This window comes from Cydia strobilella, chromosome 21 (assembly GCF_947568885.1).
Source record: "Cydia strobilella chromosome 21, ilCydStro3.1, whole genome shotgun sequence".
Lineage (NCBI taxonomy): Eukaryota > Metazoa > Arthropoda > Insecta > Lepidoptera > Tortricidae > Cydia > Cydia strobilella.
The window spans coordinates 11,833,231-11,858,471 of NC_086061.1; the positions used below are offsets into that span (position 1 = coordinate 11,833,231).

The 25,241-nt window shown below is 39.8% G+C and overlaps 3 protein-coding genes across 6 annotated transcripts in view; 2 read left to right on the forward strand and 1 right to left on the reverse strand.

The window, feature by feature from the left end:
• LOC134751191 (zinc finger protein 271-like) overlaps nucleotides 1–18,570 on the reverse strand; it is a 35,497-nt gene extending 16,927 nt beyond the window's left edge. For both annotated transcript variants that reach the window (XM_063686565.1, XM_063686567.1), the window contains exon 1: nucleotides 18,421–18,570. In XM_063686565.1, coding sequence (XP_063542635.1) covers nucleotides 18,421–18,555 — 135 coding nt within the window. In that variant the 5' untranslated portion in view covers nucleotides 18,556–18,570. The remainder of the gene's footprint in view (nucleotides 1–18,420) is intronic.
• Nucleotides 1–25,241, forward strand: part of LOC134751192 (gastrula zinc finger protein XlCGF26.1-like) — a 93,019-nt gene that overhangs the window by 51,838 nt on the left and 15,940 nt on the right. For 2 of the 3 annotated variants that reach the window (XM_063686568.1, XM_063686570.1), the window contains exons 1-4: nucleotides 20,610–20,759; nucleotides 20,911–21,067; nucleotides 21,279–21,350; nucleotides 23,822–23,884. The exons of the other annotated variant lie outside the window; for it this stretch is intronic. In XM_063686568.1, coding sequence (XP_063542638.1) covers nucleotides 20,625–20,759; nucleotides 20,911–21,067; nucleotides 21,279–21,350; nucleotides 23,822–23,884 — 427 coding nt within the window. In that variant the 5' untranslated portion in view covers nucleotides 20,610–20,624. Of the gene's footprint in view, nucleotides 1–20,609; nucleotides 20,760–20,910; nucleotides 21,068–21,278; nucleotides 21,351–23,821; nucleotides 23,885–25,241 lie in introns of those variants that run through there. 3 annotated transcript variants of the gene reach the window in all.
• LOC134750894 (zinc finger protein 260-like) lies at nucleotides 4,117–6,998 on the forward strand. The gene has a single exon (XM_063686132.1). It carries the CDS (start codon nucleotides 4,229–4,231, stop codon nucleotides 6,098–6,100), a length of 1,872 nt encoding a protein of 623 aa, XP_063542202.1. The 5' UTR covers nucleotides 4,117–4,228; the 3' UTR covers nucleotides 6,101–6,998.

Sequence of the window (25,241 nt, forward strand, 5' to 3'; positions counted from 1 at the left end):
AAAATTCGTAACTGTAAGTGTAATAATATTGTCTTCGGTTACCGCGATAGTTACTCATGAAATAAAACTATGAAAACGGATTATATCGCGTATATTACGCGCGCGCGCATATTAAGGTTCACAACCTTGACCAGATGCAGATGCAGATGTCGCTAGTGACGTCGTCACAGTTGCAATGACTAAACTCGCGTTGAGTGACGGATGGTCAGCTGGCGCAATTGGTAACGCATTGGACCGGCAATCCAAGGATGTGGGTTCGGTTCCCACGTTGACCAGAGTTGATTGATCATCGTTGATTTTTTCATTGTGATTGACATCTGTATATACAATTTATAGATTGTAATAATGTGGTACGTCCCACAATAAAAAAGGAAAAAAATAGATTAACATTTAAATAAATTTAATGTTCGGGGAAAAGGCAGAACACCATTATTTTAACTTGAGTTTTTTTAAGTTTGAATTTTTTTTTGCTATTGTGCTTGAATATTTGCCAAGAAACATAAATTGTTATTTTGTGTTTCAGTTCGTTCGGACAGCAGCACCGCCCGCGCCAGGGAACAGTGCGCGATGGCTTGTTCCGTGGTGCTCGAGCGCCTCCGCGACGACGCGACTGTTCACAGAGGACACAAACCATATACCTGCGAACACTGTGGAAAACGTTTCAGAATCAAGTCTATCTTAAGGAAACATATTCAACTCACTCACTTAGCAATCGGGCCAAAACAATTTCCTGATTTTTGTGGTTCTACATTCGAATCTGAATCGCTTGCAATGGAACACGAGAAAAGAGGACATGGTGTAACAAATTGTATGAGTGCTAAACGTGAGTATACAACAAATTGTAAGGAAAGTTTACAGACTCATTTAAAGAGACACTCGTTTAAAATTGATTTACAGAAATAAATGATTCACACTGGAGAAAAGGCTCACTAATGTAGTTATTGCGACTACAAGGTGCAGTGCTAGTTCTATGTTACAAAGACTCAAAATGAAACATAATGCTAAATATGACGACCGGTGTGGCCTAGTGGGTAGTACCCAGCCTGTGAAGCCGATGGTCCCGGGATCGAATCCCGGTAAGGGCATTTATTTGTGTCATGAACACAAATATTTGTTCCTGAGTCATGGGTGTTTTCTATGTATATATGTATTTATCTATATAAGTATGTATATCGTCGCCTAGCAGCCATAGTACAAGCTTTGTTTAGTTTGGGGCTAGGTTGATCTGTGTAAGATGTCCCCTAATATTTATTTATTTATATATGAGAAGTATATCTACTGTGATTACAAGTGAAGCCAGAAAATTCCCTTTCGCAACGACCTTATGACACATACTGAGCATAAGCCATTTTCATGTAGCGATTGCGACTGCAGGTGCAGGCTGAACCAGCATATACTTCAGTTTGGCCATAATTAATATTTTCCCTTATTATTATCATTCCCCGGAGCAGTTTGTTTGCGTTTGCATCGATACACGCGCGCGTCGACTACGCGTGTAGTCTCGACTGCCGGGGCTTCCCCCGGGTGAAGGAGGGCTGCGGACGTGGGCGCTACACTTTCTATGTGTATTTCAGTCAGATGCGGCACAGTCTTAAGTCTTTTAAAATGGAACTTTTCGACACGGAGAACTTCATAACTGAAACCTAAAACCGACCGCTTTTATGGAACTCGCCGTTGCCGGATTTTTTTACACAGTGTTAAAAAAGAAGGGAAGAAATATGTAATACATTTTGTGAGACTTTTGAGGACGAAACAAATAAAAAGAACCCATCGTGCTACTATTGAGGAGTCTCTGCTCAAAAAGGCAATTGGCCAGTGTGCCTGTATCGCTACAAACGCGCGTTGCTGGCTCGTCTGATTGTTCCTTAGGTCAAACAAAGCCGATTTGGTCCGGTAGCCACGAGATCGTACCGTGCCTACCCCCCAAAAAGGGAGGGGAAAAGGGTCGGCTCCCCAGGTTCAATCTATGCTATATTTCTTCCTGCTCTTATCAACTAGGGCAAGTAATATACCATTTTCGTATAATTTAGGGACGAGGAATTCATTTTTAAAATAATTGTTCTACTTTTTCATACAAAAAATAATTTTTGTGCAAAAAATGAAAATGTTATATCATTTTTGTGACATTTTTGGCTATTACAATCACAGTGTGGCGATTTGCACTAAATAAAAATTAGACAATGTAGCCCATTTATTCTTCATTTTAGAAAATATCACTTTTAAAGTAGGTATTCATACATTCTTTTCGTAAAAGAAAAAATATATAGTGCGTGGCGGTGACGATTTCCATACAAATGGAACTAAGGCCAATATCAAAGATTAAAAATGTTTACAAAAAAAAACCGGCCAAGTGCGAGTCGGACTCGCGCACGAAGGGTTCCGTACCATTACGGAAAAAACAGCAAAAAAAATCACGTTTGTTGTATGGGAGCCCCATTTAAATATTTATATTATTCTGTTTTTAGTATTTGTTGTTATAGCGGCAACAGAAATACATCATCTGTGAAAATTTCAACTGTCTAGCTATCACGGTTCATGAGATACAGCTTGGTGACAGACGGACAGCGGAGTCTTAGTAATAGGGTCCCGTTTTTACCCTTTGGAACCCTTAATACACTAAATTTGGCATTTTTTAAGTAAAAATATTATGTTTTAATGATTTTTCCATGCGTTTTTGCCCTTTTATGGCACAAATTTGGCATTTATCTTTTAAATCAAACAAACTTTCGCCCCCCCCCCCCCCCATTTCACCCCCTGAAGGGTTGATATTTTCAAATTTTATTCTATAATTAACTTATACCTATTATAATTAATCGATGTTCAAACTTTCAGCTTAAAATTTTTAGTAGTTTAGGATCTACATGTGTTCGAGTTAAAGACATTTTTATTTTATAATATCCCATACATTAAAATATCTAACAAAACTCTACCTTACTCTGTTTACTTCCGAGCATCATACAATCTAAACCACTTAAGATATGAAGCTGAAATTTTCAACATTAGTCAAATACGACCGGCTTAAGTATATGATAGAATAATATTTTATAAAATGAACCCTTAAGGGGGTGAAATGGGGGGATGACAGTTTGTATGTAAGAAAAATGAAAACAACAAATTTGTACCAAAAAAGGGCAAAAATGCATGAAACAATCATTCAAACATACTTTAAAAACGCCAAATTCAGTGTTTTTGTAAACATTTTTAATCCTTGACTTTGGCCATAGTTCCATTTGTATGAAAATCGTCACCGCCACGCATTATAAATTATTTTTTTCCTACAAAAAAATGTATATATACCTCCTTGGAAATGATGTATTCCAGGATGAAGAATAAATGGACAGCTTTGTCCAATTTTTTTATTTAGTGTAAATTGCCACACTATAAATAAATCTGAATAAAGAAATTATTTATTTATTATTATTATAATTGTAACAGCCAAAATTGTCACAAAAATTACATTACATTACATTGAATGTTAGCATGTAAGGTTTATCTGTTAGTGCTAATATTACATATTAAATAAATGAAATGAAATTAAATTACATTTTCATGTTTTGCACAAAAATCATTTTTTGTATGAAAAGGTACAACAATTATTCCCCAAATTATACGAAAATGATATATAACTTGCCCTTGTTGCTAAGACCCTGACGAATTAGACCTGGGGAGTCGACCGCTCCCCCCCTCTTTTAGGGGGGGGGGGAGGGGTAGGCACCTTAAGGAACAATCGTGCCAAGCGGCATCGCCTGAGACCAAAGAGGATATAATAAGATAGAGCGGTACTGTCATAGTAAATTTTGTAACCACAGTAAAATCACTGCCATCTATCGACACACTTTAAAACTAAAAATGAAGATTTATAAAAATATGATAAAATGTATTTAAATATGGATAAACGATTTTTTTATTAGCATTAATTATTTTTATGATTTTGACCCATGTTCTTTCACTGATATGAGTTAAAATTGTTAAATAACAAGTGCCTGAGACTAAAGTGCATACTGTTCCATACATTTAGTGTCGTTACTTACCCTACTAGTTTACACTTATTTCAATCTTGTGTTGTTTTTCCGAGTGTCACTCTTAAGTGATACGGCGCCGATCGGACGAAACGTTGAGATGAATGTGAAATTCATTATACGCTAGATAATCTGTTTAAATTGTTTTGTTCATTTGTGTTCCAGTGTGCTCGGACGGCGTCTCCGCCCGCGCCAGGGAACAGCTCGCGATGGCTTGTTCCGTGGTGCTCGAGCGCCTCCGCGACGACGCGATGGTTCACAGTGGGAACAAACCATACGCTTGCGAACACTGTGGCAAGCGTTTTAGAAACAAGTATATTTTACGAGAACACATTCAACTCACGCATTCATCGACCGGACAAAAATCATTTGTTTGTGATTTTTGTAGTTCTACGTTTCAAACCGAATTGCTTGTAATAGAACACGAGAAAAGCGAACATGGTGTTTCAAATTTCATGTGTGCTGAATGTGAGTTTACAACAAGTTCCAAGAAAAGTTTGGAGACTCATTTAAAGAGTCACTCTTTGGAGACTAATTTCAATTGTAGTCACTGTAGTTACACAAGTTCGTGTAAAAGTGACTTGCATAAACACCAAACAATACACATTGCTGGAGATCCTATTAAGTGTTGCGACTTTGATTTCAAATGCAGTGTTGAATCAAACTTGCCACGTCACCAGAAGACGCACAACCGGAGGCACCAGACAATACTCACTGGAAAACAGCCTTACACATGTAGTTATTGCGACTACAAGTGCAGTAAAAGTTTTAATTTACGAGTACACGAAAGGACACATACTGGCGAGAAGCCTTTTCAGTGTAGCCACTGTGATTACAAAAGCAGTCTGAAGACACTCTTACAACAACACCTGATGGTACATACTGGGGTGTGGCCATTTCAGTGTAGCCACTGTGATTACAAATCCAGTCGAAAGTCACACTTAGAAAGACATCTGATGATACATACTAGGGCGAAGTCATTTAAATGTAGCAAATGCGACTACAAGAGCAATGATAGAGGAGATTTACGAGTTCACCAAAGAATACACAATAAAGAGAAACGGTACACATGCAGTCATTGCGACTACAAGTGCAGTTATAGCTCAGCCTTACGAAGTCACGAAAGGACTCATACTGGCGAGAAGCCTTTTCAGTGCAGCCAATGTGATTACAAATGCAGTCAGAAGTCACACTTACAAAAACATCTGATGATACATACTGGGGCGAAGCCATTTCAGTGTAGCCACTGTGATAACAAATTCAGTCAGAAGTCACACTTACAACAACACCTGATGATGCATACTGGGGCGAAGCCATTTCAGTGTAGCCACTGTGATTACAAATTCAGCCGGAAGTCACACTTACAAAATCACCGGAGGATACATACTGGGGCAAAGCCATTTAAATGTAGCATCTGCGATTACAAAAGCGCACAGAAATCAGCATTACAGACGCACCTGAGGAGACACACTGGAGAAAAGTCTTTCAAATGTAGTAATTGTGACTACAAGTGCAGTGATATTTCAGGCTTACGAAGTCATGAAAGGCGACATACTGGCGATAAGAATTTTCAGTGTAGCCACTGTGGTTACAAATGCAGACAGAAAGCATACTTACAACAACACCTGATGATACATACTGGGGAGAAACCATTTCAGTGTAGCCAATGTGATTACAAATGCAGTAGGAAATCACACTTAAAAGAACACCTGATGATACATACTGGGGTGAAGCCATTTCATTGTAGCCACTGCGATTACAAAAGCGTACAGAAATCAACATTACAGAGGCACCTGAGGATACACACTGGAGAAAAGCTTTTCAAATGTAGTAATTGTGACTACAAGTGCAGTGATAATTCTGCCTTACGAAGTCATGAAAGGCGACATACTGGTGAGAAGATTTTTCAGTGTAGCCACTGTGATTACAAATGCAGTAAGAAATCAAACTTAAAAACACACCAGAGCATACATACTGGAGAAAGGCCTTACAAATGTAGTCATTGCGAATACAAGTGCAATCAGAAATCCAGCCTACGACGTCACCAGAAGACGCATGCTGGAACGAAGCCTACAAAGTAGTAAGTGCGAAAGCCTAAAAAGTACAACTGCAGCCTGAAACAGCACCTGCGACGACACCAGATGATACGCGGAAGAGAACCCATATTATAGGTATCATTCGCGTATGTCGTCTTTTGATCTAAATCGGAAAGTTAAACCTGACATTGACATTTCAGCTGCTGTGCTGCCCCCTACAGTACAAACATAATGTACTTGTACAAATGTAATCACTGCAATTACGCGAGTCAATTTAATATGTTTTAGAAATATGCCTAAAATTAAGATACAGTGGTGAAACTAGTGAAGTTAAATGTATTAGTGTCGATCCGCTAGATAGTGCAGTGAGTGAGCGCTGGGGGCGAAGTGGTCAGGGCTAAAATTGCGAAAATTTAAGTTCGCAAATTGCGGGCATCCTTATCTGTCCCTCTAATTACGCCTTAATTGAAGTAAAAGAGAAAACGCCCGCAATTTGCCAGTTCCAAGCCGGAGGTCGTAGGCTCAAACTGCAGACACGAAGTACCACCGAATTTCTTCATGTACAGTCGCCATCAGATATCAGCGGCCACGGTGCTCACAAATATATCAACACGCCTCTATTGTCAATGCGTTAGTGTGTGTTCACATATTTTTGAGCACTTCGACAGCTCCGATATATCTGATGGCGACCGTACATCACTTGATACTTACCAGTTCATATGTAGTTGGCTTGCTGGAGGAAAATATCGCAAATTATCTTACTAAAGTTATTGAACTTCATGTCACTGTCATGAGAACGATAACCCTAACCCTCTTATGCAGTGAGATCTACATCTCTCCCGCTCTTGCAATAGTGGAGTGACAGAGATGGAGATAATCTATACAATTCTCGAAGGACGCTGTGCCAATTGCGGCCTGAGGCTGCTGCGTGTTAGAAAATATAAATAGTTACTTTGTAAATATTCTACTATTAATGATTAGAATTAATTGATAATTGATTGATGTATATCCTTTAATAAAAAGTATTATTTCTATTCTACTTGTTTTCCTTACCATTCCTATACACTCAGCCGCATAGCACCCTCTCTGTCGCCCATCTCGGGCTGTCACGTCGGCGACATGTCGTCGTCGAGGGCGCCACAGAGCAGACACAAGTACTGCGTCGCGCTCACACTACTTATATACTTACTCATGGAATCGCCACACACCAACAACGCTAAACGAGCGAAGATATGACTTGAATTACACCTCGCTTATGCTCATTACTCGAGGTGATTACATCACCTCAAAGCAAATTGCAGAAGATTCTCTCAGAATGTATTTAATATGTGTAATAATTTAAACATAATTTATTCACGAGGTCGGTGTGAAGTCGGCGTGAAATTGAAAGAAAGCCGGTAAAAACAAACAGAGCCTCCGGGGACGGAACCCCACGGAATCGTGAAAAGTAGAAAGGCAAGTTTGATGTGGAAAATTGTAATGGATTATATTTCCATGGTCTAAGTTCCTAGTTCTATATATATATATAATTATCTGGGGCATTCTACAAGAATGTCACTTACGAAATACGTTTGCCTTGTGTGGCAGCTACCTTGATAAAAAGCGAAAAAGTCGAGTTTGCTAGCTACGCCATGAAATATTTCCAGACCTAACATCGCTTTCTCATCGGCATTTCGTAAGCGACATTTTCGCGGATGGCGCCATCTGTGGTTGCGTTTCGAGATGTGAACAGGGGCATTCATATCCCCATCTGTCCCCGCCTCGTGTGGCAGCGATCACGAGGGGCGGGGTCAAATACACCGTAATCGGAGCACTAAGCACCGAGAGATTTTGTGATGTGAACAGGGGCATTCATATCCCCATCTGTCCCCGCCTCGTGTGGCAGCGATCACGAGGGGCGGGGTCAAATACACCGTAATCGGAGCACTGAGCACCGAGAGATTTTGTGCAAACTAAAAGGTAGGTACTGCGTTGTATTGTCCTTCTTGGTCTCAACGAGTGTCTCGTTGCAAGGAATGGTGATAATGGTACTAGGTTCGGCTATGAGAGACCATAGTGCACAATTACAACTAACCCCGAGACCAATACTTGCCGTGGAGGAGTTTCATTCTGGTCTTTATGAGCAGTTCAATTTCGTCAAACATCACTAGATGTTTTAGATTATAAGATTGATAAGGACATCCTTACACAAATAAGCCCCACCGTGAGCACGCTTGTATTGTAGGTACCGTGGTAGGTACTCAGATAAAGACATAGAATACAACCCATATAACCATAAACACAACAATAGTTATTTGTTATACAATGGTGCAGTTGTATTTTACCCGCGAGTGTTTCAACACACGAGAAGTAAAATACATTTGCGCCCGTGTGTAGCACAAAACTTTTCACCTCACTATAGCGAGGAAAGTGCAACATCCACAGGCGTTAGATGATCTTCATCACTGGAATCATGCACTTATTTCTTTACGATATTATAACAGAAAACTCTGAAAGTTGTGTATTTTTACGCGAGTCGATGAGAAAAGGTTTTAAGTAAAAAAATTGTTGACAATGTTGACATTTCTGATGTATGAAATGTCAACGATGCGTTTTGAAATTGCATCGATTCAACTAGTGCGTTCAGAATTATATTTAACATCATTATAAAAAAACAAACGTTTCTTATGGAATTTTAAGGTTTATGACTTAAAATCATTAAATAAAGCTAAATTTAGTATTATTTATTAGATTCTCAAACCATTTATTTAATGATAATTAATATCGAACGAACCATTATCATGAGCGTTTTACGTTTTGTTATCTGTCAAGCTACTTAAACACGCTCCATCCAAGGTCAAATTACTTTCCCCACTAGTGGATAAAACGCGTTTTTCCCCGCTTGTTTTAAAGGATAAAAGACGGCTTTCCGAGCTAGTGAGGGGAAAAATTAATTATAAACTTACAATAAAAAGTAACCTAAAATTAAAACTACCTACAAAACTAAAACGAATACCTAAACAAGAAATAAAACATAACATGGGTGACCTAGCCTAATATGATGATTGATCATTATGTGAATTGGAATAATTTATTGAAATGTGAATATTAATATATGATACTTTTATAATTAATTATGATTATCAATTATTATGTAACTTAATGTAACGGACAGTGTATGATCAATACCAAATAAAAATCTATCTATCTATCTGTGTATATATTAGGCTAGATGTTCCCATAAGGCTGGCTGCGTTCCCCCTTTGGATGGCTATGCCGATCCGTCGGGCGAGGAACGAGCCAGCCCTACGGTCCCCGGTGACCTCGCAGATTTTTCTAGCCAGCTGCCGAAATAATTTGTGCGCGCTTTGGCACCGTGGTCCAAGAGTCTCGACTGCAAATGCCGCAAATATATGCCGGTCAGTGAGAGCCATATATTTGCGGTGTGGGCGTCAAGCCAAACGTTTTATGTATTTACTACTAATTTTATGTTAATTTACACCTTTACATTTTACAGTTTTATGTTTTTCTAATTTTATTGTGCAATTAAATCAAATTCATTTTATTATTTATTTTCTTCAATGTAATTAATTATTTATTCAAAATTATTTTAATGTTACATATTTTGCATGTCGAAGTGGACAAGCAGATCCCCCGTTATATTAGATAATTTAGCGCGGCGACTGCATACGTCACGGCCGAGCCGGTTCTCAGCCGACCACCTTGCGCACGCGCACTCTCTCGCGGGCCGCGCTCACCAGTCAATCAGCCGCCTTGACGCGAAGTGCATGTCGCTGCGCCGCGTATTTGCACTGCAAATTGCATTGTTTTGTATTCGCTCGCGCCTGGTAGTTTTAAGTGCCTATCTTTCTTTCTTCATTTCTCCTTCTGTAAATACTCCTATACACTCTGTACCTTCGCTTACGCTTGTGTGTGTGTGCTCAAGAATAAAACAAAAGAACATATCGCTTGTTTACTTTCTACGCCCGAAGCCGTGCCTATAGCAAGCAAGTGGATAGGTGTGGAGTATTCCTGCGTTATTACGCACCCACAGCGGCATTTTGCCGCCTCAGCCGCTGCGTCCGCCCCGCCCGCTCTCAATGATGTTGAACCTAGGTGGGACGGTGCCAGGGTCAACACACGTTACGTCCCAAATAAGGGGCCGTCCGACACTCCAGGGCACAAGGGTCATTCCGTCGGGTCTCTTGCCATCGTCACGCGCGAGGCCAGGTGGTTCTGGAATGGCTGGAACGTTGGCGCTGACGAAGGCCCGACGGAGGATGTCATTGAGGCAGGCATGGCGTGAGAGGCGGCCGGCACTCTTAGAACACGATAAACCGTGGTGTCCAAGGCTGTCCACAAAAGTTCCGCAAGGGCAGCGATGGGGTGATACAATGTTGGATCCCAGACGAAGACCGACAGCCAGCCGGAGGGTATTGTTGTCGAGTAATGTACCAAGTTGGAGGAGGGGAGAGCATGTAACCATTCTAGTTTTCAAATAGTTTATTAGAATGACACAGATGAACCGAATAATTCGGCCGAATATTATGTTCGGTAAGATCTGAACCGAACATTCGGCGAACTCCATGTTCGGCCCATCTCTATATATAATCTTCATAGTAGTATGAGTGTATATATGCAGGTTCTATTCAGATCTCTGCTCCGTCGCTGTCGGTTATACGACAACTGCAGGAGATGGATACAGACACAGGCCTTAATTAATTATTACTACTACGTACTTATGACACTGGCATACTGCTCGAGACCCGGATACGTCCCGCGACTAGGGCTTCCAAGCCTGCTGGATCCGGCACACAGAAAACTCTCATAGGTAGTTGTAAATGACTCTCTACATCACCTACTCGGGAATGGGCTTTTTCTTCCCTGCTAGGAGGGATCAAAATAACACATTTTAGGACACTATTTTTATATTTGTTTACATACTATTTTTTAATTTTTTTCGCTTAAATTATATTTTGAAACAAAACAATTTGTCACATGGTAGCAAAATTATTTCCATCTTAGGCGCAACACACTTGAATCCCTCACTACGCTCAGGATTCTATTTTAGTATCCTTCACTACTCTCGGGATTTTATTATAGAACCCTTCGCTTTGTTTAGGACTCAATGTACGCCCCCGCCGTAAATATATTACCTATGTCATTTTGCCCCCTTATGACACTATCTACTATTTTATCTTCGTGAGAACCAGAAGCAGTTGATTTGTTTTCGAATATGAAACTTTTAGTTACTGTATAAGAGTTCTAAATATATTGAGGAATATGTACAGCGAAGTGCAAAATTGCACGGACACATTAGGAACGGAAATAATTCATAAAATAGTCTTGCGCTTTTGCAGCTGGGAATACAGTAACTGTACACATGGTCTCAGGAGGTTGGAATCGGAACAGGAGTCGTCGCAGAAATGTTGTTTTCTTAAGTGGATTTGTAACGTGTTCTTATGTCGACTTGCGTACTTGCAGTGCGTATATTCGTGGCGCTTCTGATCAGTGTGTATTCTCTGGAGACTACGTATTTTTTCTAATAAAGACTACATTTATACCGCTTATCTCCTGAATGTATCTTTTGGTGATTGCGCGATAACATCGTTACAATTCGGTTTGTAAATTTACATTTAAAGCATTATACTTATAATTAATTGTGTATAATTAATTTAGAGGAACGCGGCTGGGCGAGTAAAAGGTACCGTTGACGGGTAAACTTAGACTGATTTATTCCATATTAACTAAGTGCTTATAGATGATTGATCGTGATTCTACACCCTTAATCCACGCTATACAAACACTATCTGAACTGGATCAGCGCGCGAGCTAACGAATATCAAACTATCGTCACGCGCTGATGATATTTTGCTGATAATGTAGATATTTTATATGTTGTATATTTTATTGACATTGTTTAATATTATACCCGATTTTTTTTTTTTCCTAGCGTGTAAGTAAATTTGAAATTAGAATTTGTTTTGACATTTTTATGCGCATGTTTTTATAAGTATTTATGTTGAGGTTAGTTTTAATTAGTTTCCATGTTCCTACTCATATCTGTACTCCTAGCATGTAAGTGAATTGGTTTTAAACTGTAAACTTACATTGTTTCCAATAAATAATAAATAATTACATATAGTACATAAACTTCCTACATTTATTTATTGTTGCTAATTCATTGCGCCTGCAGGAGCCATTGTTTAAGTTTGCCTTGTAACACATGTGAGGAAGGTGCATCTCCGACACTGCCCGGTGCTTACTGTACACTAGAGGGCGGGAGGGAGCCTGGCCGTTTGGATTCCGCGAGCTTGTGGGCGGGGCGAGCTGGCCCGCGCTGTTGTTGCAAGCAGACTCTATTTTGTGTTAGCTGCTGTTGTTGCGATCTAAATATTGCCACTTGTTGGATTAATAAAGATGGAAGTGTTAGTATGCTAAATTGCCGAAAGTACTCGTGAGCAGAGACATCGTCAGGGACACCTGTTATTGCTCGAACAGCTCGCTTTTGGAATACAAATACTCTATGCCAGTCCGCTGCTACAGTCTGACGGCACTTGTAATCGCAAATGCCACATTGTTATTGTTTCGCCACAGTGTGCTTCGTCTGGTGTCTTTTTAAAAATGATTTCGATCTGCATTTGTAGTCGCAGATGCTACATTGAAATAGCTTCGCCCCGGTATGTATCATCAGGTGTCTTTGTAAGTCTGACTTCCGACTGCATTTGTAATCACAGTGGCTACACTGAAATGGCTTCGCCCCAGTATGTATTATCAGGTGTTGTTTTAAGTGTGACTTCCGACTAAATTTGTTATCACAGTGGCTACACTGAAATGGCTTCGCCCCAGTATGTATCATCAGGTGTTGTTGTAAGTGTGACTTCAGACTGCATTTGTAATCACAGTGGCGACACTGAAATGGCTTCGCCCCAGTATGTATCAATAGGTGTTGTTGTAAGTGTGACTTCAGACTGCATTTGTAATCACAGTGGCTACACTGACATGGCTTCGCCCCAGTATGCATAATCAGGTGTAGTTGTAAAAGTGAGTTCCGATTGCATTTGTAATCACAGTGGCTACACCGAAATGGCTTCGCCCCAGTATGTTTCATCAGGTGTCGTTGTAAGTCTGACTTCCGACTGCATTTGTAATCACAGTGGCTACACTGAAATGGCTTCACCCCAGTATGTTTCATCAGGTGCTGTTGTAAGTGTGACTTCCGACTAAATTTGTTATCACAGTAGCTACACTGAAATGGCTTCGCCCCAGTATGTATCATCAGGTGTTTTTGTAAGTTTGACTTCTGACTGCATTTGTAATCACAGTAGCTGCACGTAAAAGGCTTCTCGCCAGTATGTGTCCTTTCGTGTCTTCGTAACTTATAACTATCGCTGCACTTTTTGTCGCAATGACTACATGTGTAAGGTTTTTTTCTAGTGAGTATTCTCTGGTGCCTCCGGTTGTGCGTCTTCTGGTGACGTAGCAGATTTGATTCAACATTGGATTTGAAATCACAGTCGCTATACTTAATTGGATCTCCAGCAATGTGTATTGTTTGGTGTTTGTGTAAATCACTTTTACACGAACTTGTGTAACTACAGTGACTACAATTGAAATTATTCTCCAAAGAGTGACTCTTTAAATGAGTTTCCAAAGTTTTCTTGGAACTTGTTGTAAACTCACATTCAGCACACATGAAATTCGAAACACCATGTTCGCTTTTCTCGTGTTCTATTACAAGCAATTCGGTTTGAAACGTAGAACTACAAAAATCACAAGCAAATGGTTTTTGTCCGATCAATGAATGCGTGTCTTGCATGTGTTTTCGCACAATATACTTGTTTCTAAAACGCTTGTCACAGTGTTCGCAGGCGTATGGTTTGCCTCCACTGTGAACAGTCGCATCGTGGAGGCGCTCGAGCACCACGGAACAAGCCATCGCGAGCTGTTCCCTGGCGCGGGCGGAGATACCGTCCGAACACACTGGAACACAAAATAAGAAAACAATTTCAATGCGTATAATTAATTTAACAAACATCTCGATTCTCGACACAATTCGCTTGCCCTATTCCGATTCACTTGGGGTCGGTCGGCTCAGCATGTCTTATCTTCCATACTTCTCTGTCGCTCGTCATATGTTCATTCACTTGCGTTCGTATCATATCATCTCTTACATGGATTAGAATATTTATATAAACGACTGAACAATTATGCCATACGAATATACAGAGTGGAAAAAATTAATGGCCCCTGGAGGGAAAGTGCCTTAAAACCTTAAGTAAGCTCATTTTACTTAAAGGAAGCCTTATTTTATTTTTTTAAAAGAAACAAAACTGCATTCAAAGATCTTTCATTTGTTTTTCAATTTTGCTTGTCTAAAAATATTTTTGAATACTAAATATTCGACTTTATGCATATTTTGTACGACAGACGAGTGTAAAACCTAATGTTTCTTGGAAAAAAATGTTATCATTAACATTAACTGTATCGAATAGGAGAATAAAATAGCGAGTGTTTATTTTTTTGGAATTTTTAGTCGGTTCGATTCCCGGGCGAGACCAGCAAATTTATAAAAAATCTTTGACTGCAGTTTTGATTCTTTTTAAAAATAAAAGATGTTTGCTTGAAGTAAAATAAGCTTACTTAAGGTTTTAAGGCAGTTTCCCTCCAGGGACCATAATTTTTTTCCACACTGTATATATCATCTCTCTTTCACACAGTCCATCCACCTTTCCTCAGTTTTCCTTTTCCCTTACTTCCATCCACATTCATTCGTAATACCTTTCTCGTCACATGACTCCTCCCTCCGCATCACATGCTCATACTACGCTACGCAATTCGCCCTTACTTTTGCTACTAATTATGGGGCGTCTTATGCACTCATTCCTTATCCTATCCATTCTCGTCACGCCCCACACCCATCTTAACATTCTCATCTCCGCTACATACAATGTAAAAATTTCCTCGCTATATAATCACGAGTATAAGTGGTATGAATATGAGTCGTACGTAAGTATAATCTCGCTCGTATCATACTATGTGCAGTAGTATCGTAGTGTTGGGATTATTCCCACTAGTTACCACTTAGGCTGTTATCAGTGCACTGCAGTGGTAACAACTTAGTAGTAACTAGTGGGAATAACTCGTAGTGTTGCAGTACTCACCCGACACGCAGTCCTCGTCACTCGCCTCGTCCGACAGCTCCGACTTGACTGCCCGCTCCTCCACTACAACAACAACTCTACTTCAGGCTGTGTCTTACATTACAGTACAGTAGCATATTAAATTGAGTAGTGTTACAGGCTCCTATTTGCGAGCGTGGATTACTGCGATAGGTTTTGGTATATTTGGACAAAAATAGTGCTTGAATCAAGGCATTTTTATGCAACACACGGTGAAGGAAACATCGTGAGGAAACCGGATTGTTCCCAATAAGACTTACTTTTCTCTATGGGCTGGAAGGTGAGATGGCAGTCGTTTTTCCTACATTCCGTTGATCGCATGCTTTCGCAAGTTCTGTATGATGATACTATTACTTATTCTGTGATATTGGTAGATTGGTTCACCGATGGGAAAACCTTCCCAATGCTACAGTTTGTGTTTTCTATTCAAGTTGGTACTTACGCGACATCTCATCACTAGTAACATCTTCGCTCGCTGATTCTGGCTTGACTAGGAGCTCTTCATCTGAAACAAACATACTATTCGTGTGTTTGTGTCGATGACTCAGGGATCTGGCACCCTCGTTCCGGGTCGTGCCTGGTGCAACAGATCTGGTTCAGTGTGGCAACGCTGCCAGTGATATGGTGAATTTTATATTTATTTGCAGCACAGGAGAAAAATAGTAGAATGTGTCACAAGGGAGCAAAATTACATATCTACGGCGAGGGCGTACATTGAATCCTAAACGAAGCGAAGGATTCTATAATAGAATCTAAAGTAGAATCCTTAGCGTAGTGAGGGATTCAAGTGTGCTACGCCCAAGATGGAAATAATTTTGCTACCATGTAAAACATACTGCTTTTCACATCACCTGTGAAGTAATTAAGATGTTTAAAAATATTATATAAGCTAAAAAAAAAATGTGCAAAAACTGTAAAAATAGTGTCCTAGAACAGAAAAGTGTTACTTTGATCCCTCCTAGCAGATAAGAAAAAGCCCTTTTTCGATTTAATTATGTGAAAAATATTATAAATAGGTATGTGTGAATGCACAGGCAGTTTAAAGCTGATACGTGCACATCAATGTCACTTGTGTTTTGTAGTCTTCGAAAGTGTTCATCGAGTTTGTTTTTAAAAGAGTTTATCGAGGGTGCACTGATCACTGACTCGGGCAAACTGTTCCACACTTTCACTACGCGGTTAGATAGAAAGTGTGTCTGGGGTTGCTATTACTCTGCTTGCATCAAATAGAAAACTGTATGAATCTTATAACTCAGGGGTTCCCAGATTGTACGTCGCGGCGCCCTGGTGCACTAGACAGTAAGGAGGGGCGCCGCGAGGCAATCCTCCTCACCATCATCATCATATACTTAAGAGTAAGTCTCTTGTCGGTGGAGCAATTTCCATGTTTCGTGGTCCTCTGCCTTCTCTTTGACAGCCTGATACGACACGACGTTGAGTTTTTCCTTTATTTGATGCATGTACGCTCTCCTTGGTATACCATATTACATATCTATTTCGAATTGCCTAGCTGAATAAGATTGGGAACCCCTGTCATAACTCTTTCATATATGCGACCACTACAGGCGCATAGAAAGCCTTAATAAACAATATCTGAACAAACTGAAGTTCGATTTCTACTTTACCTAATTACTAGCTAGTAGATGAAGCAGGTACTCACCCGACAGTGGAACATCCTCGTCGCTCGTGCCGTCCCGGGCCGCCTTATTTAACCGGAGCATGTCATCTAGAGCAACCAACACTATCGGGTCATCCTCGTCGCTCGCCCCGTCTCCGACTGCCATGTTTAACCGGAGCATGTTCTCTAGGGCAACAAACACTATATTGACTTGTTTTTCATTCCGTCAGTACAAAAATTTGTTTCTGCAATTAAGAGCAAATGAACAAATAATATAATATATTACTCTGCTACTATTAGGACAAATAATATAATTGATTTTGATAGTTTACTATTGTAAAATTAAGTTAAATTAATGCATGTCACATTTCTGGTTTCAAATTCGCATTGTTTAGTTCTTTAGCACTAGATCTAGAGATAGTTTAACAAACAAGTCTTTTCTGAGCAACCATAATTATCTAATTTCAGTAGTGGAATTTGTTTTGGCTCATACATAAGCCATATATAAGTGTAATTATCTATATGTCATTTTTCGCTGTTTGTTTCCCATTATCAATAAATAAAAAAAAATAAAAAAAATAAAACCCCATGTTCCGCACAGTAATAGCCTAGTAGAGACTGAGATCAATTTCTTGTACACTTGTTATCTTGAAGTAATTCATTTTATGTTCATACTTTCTTACTGTTCTTACATAAATAGTAATATGTTATCCCAATATCCATTAATTATAAGTAACTTCACTGGGTGATCAGTCCAATAACAATATTCACATTATTTATGCAGATGTTTTAAATGTAAATTTAGCCAGCTCACACATCATCACATCTTCTAAAACACAGTACTCTTGACTTCATAGTGATTATTATAATATTTATTTATATATTTTTTTATAATATATTCATATAATAATGTATAACATGCTGTATCACTGACTCAGCACAAATTGCATAGGCATATAACAATTACAGCACTCACCTGATACAGGCTCACTGGTTCCATCTTCCTTCTGTATTTCAGGATTCTCTGGCTTGACAGCAGATTCTTCCTCTAGAGCAAACAAACAGAACACAAATCACATCAACTTCCTGTTAAATTTATGTTCAAACAGCAATTTTAAAGGAGTCCAATAACACTATTGGATATGGGGTACTCAACCCTCAGCAGGAGTGTGTATGGTGCCACCATGTAGATTGCAAATCACACGTGATTGTAACAGTTTTCCAGTAGACTTCTGTAAAGAGCCCCAACGGGATTGCTAGAATTCACTACTCGTCTGATGGCCAGTGTTTGCCTACCTTTGACGCTCGCTCCCTGCAGTCGTGCCTGCAGCTCCGCCTGGCTGCGCTGCACTTGCAGCTTGAAGTCGCTCGCGTCTCGCAGGCGGCCCACGCACGCCGAGCAGATGCCGCACGAGCCCGCGCCGCCCACCACCAGCTGCAAGTTAAATAATCCATCAGGTCCTGATAACCTAACACTGTTTGTAACAATAATATCTATCTTTAGAACACTTTAATATCTATCTTTAACTGAACAAGATTTTAAGTTTGTGTACGTTTCGCTACACTAACAAGAATGTCGTACTTACATTTATGTCAAAGCACTCTTTGATCATATCGGCATAAATCTCTGTTTGGCCGAGATGTGTGTACGGCGTCGTCAGGTCCTTATCCGGAGGACACAGCAGGCAGCAACGACAACGACACGCATGCATCACGTCCATCACGGCAACCGCTACGTTGTTTCTAATCAAAGAGCATATAATCACTACGTTCTTTTGTAATTATTTTAATTAACAAGCTAACTTAACCTCAAATCTTAAAAATAGAAGCCAGAAGTGGCAACTCTATGGTTCAAGGTGCATGTATGGAAAGTGCTGCCACCTGTAAGCTTGGTTTTCGGACTAAAGTTGTATATCGTGCATCTGTGTATAGGTATGCGTGTGTGCGTTTATATTGCTGTAGCGCGGGAATTTCTGCCGCGCTTAAGTTCTGTTTTCCTAGGATAGCGGTGCCGTCATATAGCGGCCGGCCGTCTTCATACAAAATACTACTCTATCCGTATTATTTTGTATTGAATCGACCGCTATATGACGGCAACGCTATCCTAGGAAAACAGAGCTTTAGCACAAGTATACTGAGCTGCGGTAAAATGCAGCTGTATTCGAATTTTCAATTTTACAAAACTGAGCGAGATTCCAAATACATATGTATACGGTAGGTACTTATGCTACATTCGGCAAGTATAAATTCCCTTAAATATTACAGATTACTCAATGAACATGTCTGAAAAAGTGTACCTATGTAGGGAATTTAGCGAAATAAAAGAGATATAAAACATCAATTTGTTTTTAATTTTTTATTACTGTATATAGGTACACTCAAGTTCACCTAATTTATATTAAGGTGAAGAAATGTACCCTAAACTCAGGTAACTTTAGTCCATAACTTACAACTACGGTCCAAATTTTAGTTCCAGTAAAATATGTATAAATATTTTCAAAATTATGTTGAGTATCCAATATAGAAAAAGAATTAGTATATCTAAGCAACTGTTAATAATCAACGTTACAAACTGAGCCATAGTTGAATTATTGTGTGGGTGTTAGACCTACGTGGATCGTAAATGATAATGCACGCACTTCGTAAACAGTATGTAATGTCTAAAATTACAGTTTAAGGTTTGTTAAGGTTAACGTTTAAACAAGCAGTTACACAAGCACACACAGTTCACCAAAACACTTATCAGGTTCATGCACCATATATGATTAATAGTCAATGAGTCTTTAGGTATTTATAATCAGATATCACAGTCGGTACGCGGATAGGATTTAAGCTACTGATGCGCGTGCGGTTGTTCCCGTGACGTAGGTAACACTGAACTGAAGTGAAGGGGCGCGGCGCGGGCGCGCGCGGCACCTGCGCGAGCGACGATCGTTGCCTAGCAACGGCTGACGGCTCGCGCGCCGCCATGTTATAAGCATTCGTGGGAATCGTGGGTCCATACGAAGAAGGTTTCGGGAATCTAATTTATTAATGTTCTTTTAGTACTGATGTGGAGTAGGCCACAATTGGACTAGATGTAGTTACCAGATACCAGACACCAGATAAAGCAACGGTGGCCTATCTCGGGTATTTTAGTACTCTCGCTGGCCGCTAGAGGCGCTGCCGGCCATGAAAAATGTTGCCTGCTTTAAGTGTGCCCCCCCTCAATTCATCTCTATATATATCTACGGGCTCTACGGGATACGTAATTCTACTAATTCTTTTAATAATAATTTTTATTTGTTTATTTCATTTTGTGGATACTTATTTTCTTCTTGACTAACTGAGTGTAGCAAAGGCCCGAGGGGCTGCCTATTCTCTAATCATATTAATAGTGTTGTTGTGGTATTATTTTGAGTCCATTGGAGTATTCTTGCGCACCGCACGGTTGCCGTGATGGACGTGACGCACGCGTGTCGCTGCCTCGCTGCTGCCTGCGGCGTGCTCCGGACAAGGACCTGACGACGCCGTACACACATCTCGGCAAAACGGAGATATATGTCGACATGCTCAAACAGTGCTTCGATATACATGTAAATATGACAGTTTCGTTGGTGTATGTGACCTTACACTAGCCTATATTTGCGTGAATTGAATTGACACCGCACAGCACCTTGAACCATAGAGTTGCCACTTCTGGCTTCTATTTTTAAGATTTGAGGTTAAGTTAGCTTGTTAATTAAAATAATTACAAAAGAACGTAGTGATTATATGCTCTTTGATTAGAAACAACGTAGCGGTTGCCGTGATGGACGTGATGCATGCGTGTCGTTGTCGTTGCTGCCTGCTGTGTCCTCCGGATAAGGACCTGACGACGCCGTACACACATCTCGGCCAAACAGAGATTTATGCCGATATGATCAAAGAGTGCTTTGACATAAATGTAAGTACGACATTCTTGTTAGTGTAGCGAAACGTACACAAACTTAAAATCTTGTTCAGTTAAAGATAGATATTAAAGTGTTATAAAGATAGATATTATTGTTACAAACAGTGTTAGGTTATCAGGACCTGATGGATTATTTAACATGCAGCTGGTGGTGGGCGGCGCGGGCTCGTGCGGCATCTGCTCGGCGTGTGTGGGCCGCCTGCGAGACGCGAGCGACTTCAAGCTGCAAGTGCAGCGCAGCCAGGCGGAGCTGCAGACGCGGCTGCAAGGAGGGAGCCATGTCACCGCCACCCATCGAACAAGTAATGATTTTTTGTCATTTGAACTCTATATAGAAGTCCACTAAATAACAATGCTACTATCACCGCCACCAGCAGCACCATACACACTCCTGCTGAGGGTTGACTGCCTATTTTCCGAAAATAGTGTTATTGGATTGCTTTAAAATCTTTGCTTGAGCATTTTTAACAGAGAGATACCTAATGTGATATGTTTTGTGTTTGTTTGCTCTAGAGGAAGAATCTGTTGTTGAGCCAGAAAATACAGAAATACAGAATAGAGATGGGACTAGTGGGCCTGTCTCAGGTAAGTCTACTCCTCAGCAGTGATACATAATCATTGTTATTATTTAACTTCTCATACAGATGTAGTGCATAATTGTTTTCCATCATATTTTCTCAGAAACATTCGTATTTTATTTGTCGCTACTTCAGTCAATCTCAGTATTTTTTGTACCAAAACTGACTGATATAGCAAGACACATTTGTAAATTTCCATGAAAGTACGATGGAAAAAAATTATGCACTACATCTGTACGCTGGAACGTGGATCACCATATAAGGAAATCATTGGAAAACAATACTTGCAGTAAATGATTAGATTAGATTAGATTGTAATGCCTGTTATTTTATTTGTGTTTTGTTTTCTTTTCTTTTATTTAGTATTTTATTTTGTTTTAATTTTACTTTTAATGTGTTTTTTTTAGTAAGGTTAGCTTGCGTACATTTTCCTTGCATTTCACTGGATTATGTTTCTTTCTTATTAAGTTTTTTTTCTATCATTATTATTTAAGAATTGTCTCTTCTTCTTCCTACCCTTATCCCACGTCATGTGGGGTCGGCACAACATGTTTTTCTCTTCCATTCTCCTCTATTTTTCGTCACCTCAGCACTCAATCCTTTCTTTCTCATATCCTCTTTTACACAATCCATCCATTGCTTTTTGAGTCTACCATACGCTCTCCGTCCATCAACATTCATCCCTAACATTCTTTTGCCTATATGGCATTCATCCCTCCTTATCACATGCCCATACCACGCTAACCTACTACTTCTTATCTTCTCCGTTACTGGTGCTACTTTCAAACTGCCCCTAATATACTCATTCTTAATCCGATCCTTCCTCGTCACTCCACACATCCATCTCAACATTCTCATTTCCGCTGCGTGCACTCTTCTTTCATCCGTCACTTTCGTCGCCCAGCATTCTGATCCATACATTACAACAGGTCTCACGATCGTCCTGTAAATTTTCCCCTTAAGTTTAAGAGGCATTCGTGGATCGCAAGTTGTTCCAGAGACCTGTCGCCATTTCATCCATCCCGCATTTATTCTATTTTTCACGTCACGGTCGATGCGTCCGTCGCTCTGGATCAATGACCCAAGGTACCGGAAGTCGGAGCAGACTGGTAGGGATACACAATCTAAGGCAATATGGGAAAAACTGGTTAGACCACCGAAATCGCAGAACATGTGCTCCGTTTTGGTTCTGCTTATTTTCAGTCCCACACTTTCCAGCTTTTCTTGTCATCGGCAAACAGCATACACCAGGGTGCCTCCTCCTGTATGTTCGATGTCAGAGCATCCATAACCAGGAGGAACAAATACGGACTTAAAGCCGATCCCTGGTGTAAACCTACCGCCACATTGAACTTGTCGGTTACTCCAGCTTCAGATCTGACGTGAGTACTGGCTCTATCATACATCGCCTGAACAAGCCGCACATACTTCTCTGGCATTCCTTTCTCTCTCATAGACCACCACAGAACCTCACGGGGGACTCTATCGTATGCCTTTTCCAGGTCCACGAACACCATGTGCAAGTTCTTTTGCGCAAGTCTGTATTTTTCGCACAGTTGGTGAAGTGCAAATATGGCGTCCGTAGCTCCCCGTCCCGGCATAAACCCAAATTGGTTCTGTGTTACCTCACTTTCTTCTCTCATTCGTCTCGCTACCACTTTTTCCCATATCTTCATACTATGTGACATGAGTTTTATTCCTCGATAGTTGTTGCAATCCTGTACATCACCCTTATTCTTAAAAACGGGCACCAGTGAACTGTTGCACCATTCCTCAGGGATTGCCTCTTCTTGCAACAACTTATTAAAGAATAAAGTCAGCCACTTCCATCCATCCGCTTTCAGAAACTTCCATACTTCCACAGGTATACCATCTGGCCCAACCGCTTTCCCATTCTTCATACCTTGCACTGCCATTTTTACTTCTTCTATAGTGATCTCTTTCATATTATTTAAGAATTGTATCCCGTGGTAACTGTCACGCTGAATGTACTGTTTCACCCTCTTTAGCTTAGATAAAAATTAGAATTAAATGATAGATGCTTAACTTGTACCAATTGTTTCCGCCCGTCAACTCCTCACGAAGACAACATCCTTTACAAGATGATTTATTTCATCAAAGACAATTACATAATAAGTTTGCATTAATGTCAAAAATATAAGAATTTCTATCATGATCATCAAAATAAAAATGAAAATAATAACAATACTAATGAAGAAGAGGTAAAAAGCTGATAGGCAGTTATAAGAACTGATGTTGCCTATATTTAGTAATGTTCAGATACTTAATGTCATTGTGAAGCAGGTATTAGAAGACACATGTATGTGCTTGTCTTAGTTGTTGACATTGTGGGCCGAGACCACATCTTCTGGCAGTTTGTTCCAAACCCTCACTACTTGGTTGGAATTTAGTTTACAGTAGTGGTTACTAGGTTTGTGGCTAAACTAGCCTGTTGCTTATAAACTTGTATCGGTTCAGGTGAAGAGTCAACGGTCAAGCCAGAGACGATGGATCAAGATGAAGTACCTGACGACATATTGCGTGAGTACTTTGTTTTAACAACAGCTTTAGAAGATGTGACGATGTGTGAGCAGCGGGCTAAATTTACATTTTAAAATTTGTATAAATATGTGAATATTGGACTGATCACCCAGTGAAGTTACTTAAAATTTAAACATATTAGGGTAACATAGTACGTTTTGCAAATTTTTTTTTATTATCATTAGTAATAAAAACAATCAAAAATTAATTACTTAAAGATTACAAAGTGTACTAAAAAAATCCTTTGATGTAACCAGCTATTGCAAAGAAGAAATTTCACTCAGTCCTGGTTACTGCGCGGAACGTGGGGTTTAATATTATTAACCGACTTCAATTTCATAGAAGGAGGAGGTTCTGTATTCGGTTGTGGCTATTTTTTTTTTTTTTTTTATGTATGTTCACCGATTACTCCGAGACCCGTGGTCCGATTTGAGTAATTATTTTTTTGTTCGAAAGGAGCTACTTCCAAGTTGGTCCCATATTAATCTGGTTCTGATCTGATGATGGGATCCCTGAGGAATTAAGGGAACTCCTCAATTTTTAAAGGCACATGTATGGTGATTTGGGTGTTTTCATAAGCAACTTGAGCATTTTCTCTCGAAAACGACCAATTTGATGAAGTGGACCTGATGATGATGATTGTTTTGATGATAGTGATGATGATTTTTTTAATGTAGGATGTTCAGCGATTACTCCGACACCCGTGGTCCAACTTGAACAATTCTTTTTTTGTTTGAAAGGAACTACCTCCAAGGTGGTCCCACATTAATCTGGTGCTGTTCTGATGATGGGATCCATAAGGAATTGAGGGAACTCCTCAATTTTTGAAGGCACATGTATGGTGATTTGGGTGTTTTCTTAAGCAACTCGAGCATTTTCTCTCGAAAACCACCAATTTGATAAAGTGGAGCTGATGATGATGATTGTTTTGATGATAATGATTTCAGCGATTACTCCGGCACCCATGATCCGATTTAAATAATTCTTTTTCTGTTTGAAAGAAGTTACATCCAAGGTGTTAGTAACATTTTTTGTTTTGATCTGATGATGAAATCCGTGAGGAATTGAGGGAACTCCTCAATTTTTAACGGCATGTGTATGGTGATTTCGGTGTTTTCTAAAGTAACTCAAGCATTTCCTCCCAAAAACCACCAATTTGATGTAGTGCAACTGTAGCCTAACCACGAGTTTGACACTAAATATTCGCTAGCGTCTTCGTAACTTTGTACACTAATATGCCAGTACGAGCGAGATGCATAAACAGTAAGTTACACACACGATAGCGAATATATCAATGTCAATCTCGTGGTAAGGCTACTGATGATGAAGACTACGGACGAAATGTGGAACTTCCCTC

Bases quoted from the DNA above. Each gene is read 5' to 3' on its own strand.
- LOC134750894 (XM_063686132.1), top strand. From the start codon at position 4,229: ATGGCTTGTTCCGTGGTGCTCGAGCGCCTCCGCGACGACGCGATGGTT.